The 8,556-nt window shown below is 40.7% G+C and overlaps 1 protein-coding gene across 1 annotated transcript; it reads right to left on the bottom strand.

Annotated features, from left to right (window-relative positions):
• Window positions 1–957: 957 nt before the first annotated feature.
• On the bottom strand, window positions 958–2,192 carry LOC115202722 (nucleoporin NUP188 homolog). Its single transcript, XM_029766782.1, has 2 exons — window positions 1,963–2,192; window positions 958–1,714 (listed from the first exon to the last, which is right to left on the bottom strand). Exons 1-2 carry the CDS (start codon window positions 2,125–2,127, stop codon window positions 1,631–1,633), a joined length of 249 nt encoding a protein of 82 aa, XP_029622642.1. The 5' UTR covers window positions 2,128–2,192; the 3' UTR covers window positions 958–1,630.
• Window positions 2,193–8,556: the final 6,364 nt, after the last annotated feature.

The following is an 8,556-nucleotide window of genomic DNA, read 5'->3' as shown; positions in this document are numbered from 1 at the left end:
CAGGCCCCTCCCCCTTACATGCCTTCTGTAATACTGTCGATCTGCTTTTTGAGTAACCTCATCTTCAGATAAGCAAATAATATTTTGTGAAATTGTATGATGCTTGCCCACCTTCCTATATATTAAGACCTATTTTCGGTACGAAAGTTGTAAAAGGTTATTTTTAAGGGAATATTGTATGTTTTCTTTGCCCTCATGTAAATATGGCACCTACCCTTTAAATATATTTTACAATTTTTATACAATAGACCCATTGTATGAAAAGAGTCTTTCCTCCGATGTTTGACTTGTGGGTTCTCATTTGCAGGTGTCCTGGGCAATGTGAAGACAAAATAATGTTCTACAAAAGGTTATTTATTATCATATAAACAATTTTTGGGACATACAAATCTTGGCAGTTCCTTTGTAATGTATCGGTGCATGATGCACAAATGATAAGTCCGAAAATCCAAGCAGATGGAAACAACTTCACAGCAAAAAGAAAATCATAAAGAATATTTTTTAAAGTATATTAAGCAGAAAAACATCCCTCCATCCAAGCATTATAAGTCAAAATTTTGAAAAATAGCAGAGCCCATGTGGCTCAGTTGGTGGCTCAGTTGGTAGAGCATGGTGTTTGCAATGCCAGGGTTGTGGGTTCGATTCCCACAGGGGACCAGTATGGAGAAGAAATGTATGCATTCACTACTGTAAGTCACTCTGGATAAGAGCATCTGCCAAATGATGTAAATGTAACTGGGCAGCTCACTTAGTCAAGCTTTAGACTACTACAAGTTGTTTCTAAAGTGGCTTGGTTTCAACTGGGTTGCTTCTATACCATAATGAAGTTCTGAATCTAATCAACTATTTTCAGAAACAGCCTATAAAACTAGGCAGATGGAAAGACGGACAGTCAACGAGAATGATGTTCAATAGCTCCAATATCTTATTTACTAGCTATCTAATGGTTCCCTTAAGGCAAATTTCAATTCTCTGCAGGATCTCCTCGTAGAATTTACTTATTTTTGCTGGGCCTTGTAGGCAGCTGTAAAATGTTTTGACCTAGGCTTAGGTCATTCCCACTGGGGTATAGGCTAGAACTTCAAGTGTGACACATTGTTGAATCTCCATTTCGTATGGGAGCATTTTCTAAACACCCAAATGATTTGGCACAAAGACCGATGCTACAGTACCCTGGCTTAGAATATGACCCAAATGACTGGTTCACCATGTCAGAACATTGTGCTACAGATTCTAATAGTGACTTGATAAAAATGGATTCAAACTGAAGAGAATGAACCGACACTATTGCACCGTGAAAAGTATCATTCAGCACGTACACATTCAGAAGAGAAAGGTTAAGTGCTACACAGAATCATCATCCACAAGGGTGATTCACCCAAAGTGAATGGTACAGTACTAGTTCAGTATGATAGAGGCACCGTGTCAGTATAGTGAACCTCTTAGCGTGTGAGCAGAATACACCATATGTGTGAGCAGAGTTTTCTCATCAGGAAAACCACCTCACCCTAGTCATAAGCTCCACATGGTGGGTCTATCTCTGTATGTGACGTACGAAGGCCTGCACCAGCTGGATGAAAGGCTCCTGACCCTCGTGGCTGGCCTTGGAGCCCGGGGTGGTGGGCTTGGTCTAGGGGAAGAGCAGCAGACCGCTGGCCGGGGACAATGGAGAGCCACGGCGGAAGTTACGGGACACGCTGGACAGCAGGGTGCTCTGGAGGACAGGGAGAGACCATCAGATATCACATGCATCATAATTATGTCCTGCAACAGATGTATTGAAACATCAACAACAAAAAGTAGGAATTGCAATTTAAGGCTACTACAAACATGACACTACATGACACTAACAGAGCTGAGAAGAACAGAAGGGACTAGAATGTAATGGCAGAAAAGGACAGAAATAAACCTAGACTGGTGGGACTAATGATGCAGGGAGTTTGAACAAGAAGAGAACCTCACCAGTTCAGAGCTGAGCTCCTGTTTGAGTCTCTGTTTGTCTCTGGGGGCAATGCTCGGGTCCTTCAGACAGCGAACAGCCTGGGACATGAGCACGTAGAAACAGTTCTCCATGGTGAACATCAGCATGGTGAACATCAGCAGAGATCTGGGAGGACAGTCACACATATGAGTTAGAAAGCAGAAATGACCAATATTACCACCAGTGAGAACAACGTTTCAGTGTTCTCTTCTCAGTCTCCTTACTTGAGGGCTTGGGTTTCCTCTGACGAGGTCAGGGAGGCCGGCTCCTTCTTCTTCTCCACCTAAATATGGACATAGCAAAGAACACCGAAAGTCAGAATGTACAGTAGAATTTATATTTCCTAATTTGCAAGAAATAAAATACTTACAATGTCAGTACATTGTCCTACAATGTCAGTAAAGCTTATTGACTTGGATTGAACTGAAATGGAACTGAGTTCAGGTGGGCTTTCCCACTTCAGCAATCAAAGAAGGGGTGGTCAACAACGTCAAAAATCATGAGAAGTGCTCACCAAGAAAAAAATCCAAAAGGACTAATTCGAGGTAGACAGGAGTTGCTCTTTCTATCTCAAATTAGTCCTTTTGGAAGTTTTTCTTGGTAAGCCCTTCAAGAAATGAAACTGCATATATATATATATATTTTTTTTATCAGGGGGGGGGAAACTACCTCTCCCAGCATGCTTAGGGCCACATTGATGGTGGCCAGCAGGGTTCCGAAAGAGGGCGCCACATCAGAGTCAAACGCCGGGGTGGTGAAGCTAAGCACAAACAGGGTCCTGTACTCTGCCAGGTCCATACACTAACACACAGTCACGTCCTGACCATAGTAAGATGTTATTTTCTATGGTAGAGTAGGTCAGGGCGTGACAGGGGGTGTTTTGTGTTTTTCTATGTTTTCTATTTCTATGTTCTTAGGTTCTAGTTTTTGTATTTCTATGTTGGTTTGTTTGGGATGATCTCCAATTAGAGGCAGCTGGTCCTCGTTGTCTCTAATTGGAGATCATACTTAAGTAGGGGTTTGTCTTCCTGGGTTTTGTGGGTGATTATTTTTGAGTAGTGTTTCTCCTCTGCGTCACGGTTTGTTGTTTTCTGTATTCAGTTTATTTATGTACTGCATAGTTTCACAGAGTAAATAAAATGTGGAACGAGACACACGCTGCACTTTGGTCCTCTCCTTTTGACAGCCGTGACACACACACAGAAAGAATATCAGTTGGTTAGTACACATTAATACACCAACATCTCTCGCTAGATCATTTTCCATCAATGGATGTCAATTTGACTCATTTCACTTCTATTGATGGCCAATAAATCCCTTTTGCGCAGCGCATAACTGTAAATAAATCAGACCGGAGAGTTTGAGTGATGACCTTTGGACAGAGGATCTCAATCTCTGCGTAAAAAACACATGGTTGAACTTAAAAAAAAAAAGTTAAAGAGACTTAGGCCAATACATTCCAAGAGCGCCACTTTCTCCTCCATAGCAGTTACCAAGTCATAATTAACGCTTCCACGTTGTGCTGTTTATTTGTGATCGTTTTCAATACCTATGAAGATGTCCAGTGAAAGTAGTGGTGCAAGACCACAGGATTTTTGGAGTCTACTCCGACTCTTGTGGTTGGAGTTGAAAGGAGTCAACTCTTGCTCGACTCCCAAAACACGATGAAACGGATGCGAGCACACCTACACCTCATTATTGCAGAGTCCCAGTGGCGACCCGTCATTCAGGGCAGGTGGGGCAGAGCCTGTTTTATTTTTGCCTGTTTTACGTGTCACATATCAGTTTGCAAACAATGTAAAAAATAAAATAAAATCTTTGAGTCAATAAAGCCGCATACAAATATGGTCTCTTTTTTGCTTCCTTGAGGAAGGTAGCTCCAAAATGTAGATGTTTCAGCCTAGCTCAGTGCTTTCTGTGGTGGTGGGGCAGCCAGCGGAAAATACAGAGTGTAGGGGTTGGTAATCTTCTCTAGTTGCGCCATGATTGGCTCAGTGTTCTGTCACTCATGGGGACACTATATGTCACACAAAATCTACAGGGAGAAGTACACATCCAAGAAGGCTCAAGGTCATTGGCAACAGATAAAATTAAGTCAAATCACGTTATGTTTACCATATCTTTGATTGGACTGATCATGTCAACATCATACTTTCAAAATCTTAGCTAGCAAGCTAGACAAGCAGTCATCATGAATCATGTCGACAATCTACCGGCAAAATATTTTCAATCCTCATCATATAAAGATAAATAATTAAGAGAAATGATAGATAAAATGTATCGGTGCTCATCAGCCATTGGACATTACACAACAAGTTGGAAACCGTTAATACAACAATGAGTGGTTTGGTAGGAATCAGTGGCTAACGGCAAGTGTTACAAAGCAATCATTAGCCTGCTATTCAGTGGAGTGGATGTGTGGTCCAAGTCTGGGTTTAAGGGTCTCTTTTCCAAGCTTAATAGGATAAACATTCACACCCAACGCCATGGGCCAGAAAAGCTTGAATACGTTGGCCATACTGTCAATCAAGCATGACTTCTGTCGCGTTCAAAACAACTGGAAACTCGGAACTGGGAAATCTCAGACTTCAGTAAGTTCAAGACAACTGCGAATTCTGAAAAAAACAAGCTCTGACTGGGAAAATACATTTTGAACGGTCATCCAACTCGGGAAATTGTTCCTCTTTCTAGAACTCCGACCTGAAGATCATTGACGACATGATTCCACCTTGTTTTTTCCCCCCGAGTTTCCAGGTGTCTTGAAAGCACCATAAATCCAGAGAATAGTAGACTTTGATGACAAAGAGTTTGATGACAAAATTTGGACCACAAGGACCGACATGCCACCTTCCTGTTCAAGTGAGCACAGCACAACAAGGTGAGTCCAAGAATGTATTGTATGCTGCTGCATAAATTATGTAATATGCCAGGGAGATATGTATACTGTAGCTATGAAAGTATTACTAAGTGTATGTTATGTAGTAAGCTGTAAGTAGGCCATGTGCCTCACCCTAATAATTTGGTCCCTTTCCCCCTCATAACTTAGCCTACTGTTCTGGCTTGGTGGTGCACATGTAGCCTATTTGAGAAAAATCTAATCACTGAATATTGAAAGAGCTTTCATTGTCTGCTTATATGCCCCTTTTATTTCTCCTATGGTTCTGACTTTGTGTACAGGGAGAATACTGTAAGAATGGCCCATGTTCTGAATTCTGTTGCTGTACATTTCAAAAGTGCTGAACAAACAGTTATATTCACTACGTGCGTCCTGGCTCGGTCATGTCTGGCAAAGATCCTAGAATCTATAGTCAACAAAAAGTTACAATCTTTTCTTTCTGCTCACAGTATTCTTAGCACCAATCAATATGGTTTTAGATCTAAACACAGTACCACATCGGCCACTATGCTTGTTGTAAATGATATTGCAAATGCCTTAGATGATAGAAAGCACTGTGCTGCGTTGTTTGTAGATTTGTCAAAAGCTTTTGACACTGTAGACCATGCTACCCTTTTGAGTAAGCTGTCATCTATAGGACTGGGCACTGATGCCTGCCGATGGTTTTATGACTATCTTAAAGATAGAACTCAGGCCGTCATGGTCGACGGGGTCAAGTCTGACCCCTTACAGTTACTTAAAGGGGTCCCTCAGAGTTCAATAATTGGCCCACTATTGTTCTCACTTAATATAAACAACATTGGTGATGATGTCAGATATTGTAAATTCCATTTATATGCAGATGACACAGTGATGTACTCTATTGCTCCAACAGCGGACCAAGCTTTAATGCAGTTGGAGTCTGATTTTAGGATACTACAGGGGTCTCTTTTACAGCTTAAACTTGTTTTAAACGCTAAGAAAACAAATGTCATGTTTTTTTCTAGGTCTAAACTCTCAGTTAGAAACACTTTTGGAATCACTAGCTTGGATGGTACTCAAATCAAACAGGTCTCTGCATATAAATATTTAGGGGTATGGTTAGATGATAAGCTTTCTTTTAAAAAACATGTTACTGAATTGGGGAAAAAGCTCAAATTCAAGATAGGGTTCCTTTACAGAAACAGGGCTTGTCTGTCCTCCGTAAATAGAAAACAAATTGTGCAGGCTACTTTTATGTCCGTTTTAGATTATGGTGATATTATCTATATGCATGCATCGGCAAACACATTAAAACCACTGGATGCTATTTACCATTGTGCACTCAGGTTTATCACGGGTGATAGTTACAAAACTCATCACTGTATCTTATATCAACATGTGGGTTGGGCCTCTCTATCTGTGAGGCAAGAGCAAAATGTCTTAATCGAAATTACAGATTCCCTCTTGTCCGCTTGTCATCCCCTTATGCCATAGTTTGTACATCTCAACCACATTTGTTTAAGCAAGACAGCCATGTTTCTTTAAAAGGCAGTAAATGAGGCTGAAACGGTTTTGTTGAAAGCCAGGTGTAGCAGTGGTAAGGATTCACTCCATTGTTCTGAAAAGAAAGCGCTGCTTTTGGGACAGCTTAATGTAGGCCCTAACTGTTTGTGGGCACCGTTTGTCACCGTTATAGTGCAATTCATGTATTATTTAGTGTTGTGTTGAGACTTTGCTAGCATGCATACAAAAAATGTGTTTGCCCCACCAACATTTACATGTTAAAATTGCCACTGCTGAGTCCTACTAGGAAGACTACATTTGTGTTCAAGAGGACTGACATGAGCGTGCTGCTGCCCATTTGCTCGTCAATTCAGCCTATAAAAGGCCTATTTTGTTTGAATATAAAAGGTGATGTGTAGGAACTAGAATATTTCAGTGATGTTTCTGCTGTGTGTAGCCTTGACGGATCCCATGGGTTGATGCAGCGCACTACACACCGATAAGCCTATTATTTGCCATGTTATAGCCCTATTCGGGCTGGTATTACTAGAGATGTTGGTTCTGTAATTATTATCAAAGCATATGCATTATTCCTGAGGACGATTCACACAGGATTTGTTTTTCCAAACAGCCCCCTGTAAATCGTATTTTTCTTCTTCAAATTTAATTGACTCATGATGAAAGGATGTTGGATGTTTTTATTGTAGGCGTGAAGATATTTCAACATCATGTCTAGACGACAATAAGCTACACTGATAACTCGTGCTTGGCTGCCAAATGTATAGGTCTCCCCATAATATTTAAATTGATTAAGTGTGATCATAACCCAGTGACGTGTATTCATGGACGCCAAGGGAAGCCAGGCATCCCCCAAAAAATGTAACAAAACTAAATTAAAAAAATATACAATAATTTATCTTTTGTCTCTGTGTTTCATAATTTTCCTTCAATTCGCAAGAGGCTGAACTTATCTCACAGGAGAAAGCATCCGAGAGAGCGAAACACCAGCACCTCTGTCTCTCTACATGTATGCCATCTATCGGACACGGTCTGGTCCAAACAAGTATGACATTGTTGCCGCCCGTAGCATTAAAGGCAAGGGAAGTCAGCGAGCATTTTGCTTCCCTTGACAAAATAAATACTTTTTTTTTGCCAATCAGCGTTGCGCTAAACTGTGCAAGCTCAACCGTGAATGGTCTTGGCGGGGTCGCCTCGTCACTGTTGATATCGAGACTGGTGTTTTGCGGGCACTATTTAATTAAGCTACCAGTTGAGGACTTGTGAGGCATCTGTTTCTCAAACTAGACACTAATGTACTTGCCCTCTTGCTCAGTTATGCTCCCACTCCTCTTTATATTCTGGTTAGGGCAGTTTGCGCTGTTCTAGTAGAACACAACTTTGTATGAGATCTTCAGTTTCTTGGCAATTTCTCGCATGGAATAGCCTTCATTTCTCAGAACAAGGATAGACTGACGAGTTTCAGAAGAAAGGTCTTTGTTTCTGGCCATTTTGAGCCTGTAATCGAACCCACAAATGCTGATGCTCCAGATACTCAACTAGTCTAAAGAAGGCCAGTTTTATTGCTCCTTTAATCAAAACAGTTTTCAGCTGTGCTAACATAATTGCAAAAGGGTTTACTAATGATCAATTAGCCTTTTAAAATTATAAACTTGGATTAGCTAACACAACGTGCCATTGGAACACAGAAGTGATGGTTGGTCTCTGTACGCCTATGTTGATATTCCATAAATAAGAAAAAAAGCAGTTTCCAGCTGCAATAGTCATTTACAACAACAATGTCTACACTGTATTTCTGATCAATTTGATGTTATTTTAATGGACAAAAAATGTACTTTAAAAAAAAAACAAGGACATTTCTAAGTGACCCCAAACTTTTGAATGGTAGTGCACATGATCAAGCATTTCACATGTTATCCAGATACTGACTGTTACCACTTGGTGGTCTATAGCTGCTTCCCACCAGAATGGTCTTTAGGTGAGGCAGATGAACCTGTTGCCATATTACTTCAACAGTATTTAACATGAGATCCTCTCTAAGCTTTACAGGAATGTGGTTCTGAATATAAAAACAGCCACACCTCCACCTTTGGCATTTCTATAGATCTTATAACCATGTATTGCTACCACTATCAAAGTTACTATCCAAGTGAGTTTCAGAGGTTGTCAGAATATGAATGGCATCTGTTACTAGCAA

The sequence above is a fragment of the Salmo trutta genome, chromosome 12, assembly GCF_901001165.1.
Source record: "Salmo trutta chromosome 12, fSalTru1.1, whole genome shotgun sequence".
Taxonomy (NCBI): domain Eukaryota; kingdom Metazoa; phylum Chordata; class Actinopteri; order Salmoniformes; family Salmonidae; genus Salmo; species Salmo trutta.
Note: the sequence above shows the minus strand (reverse complement) of the source record. Positions and strands in the feature narration are given on the sequence as shown.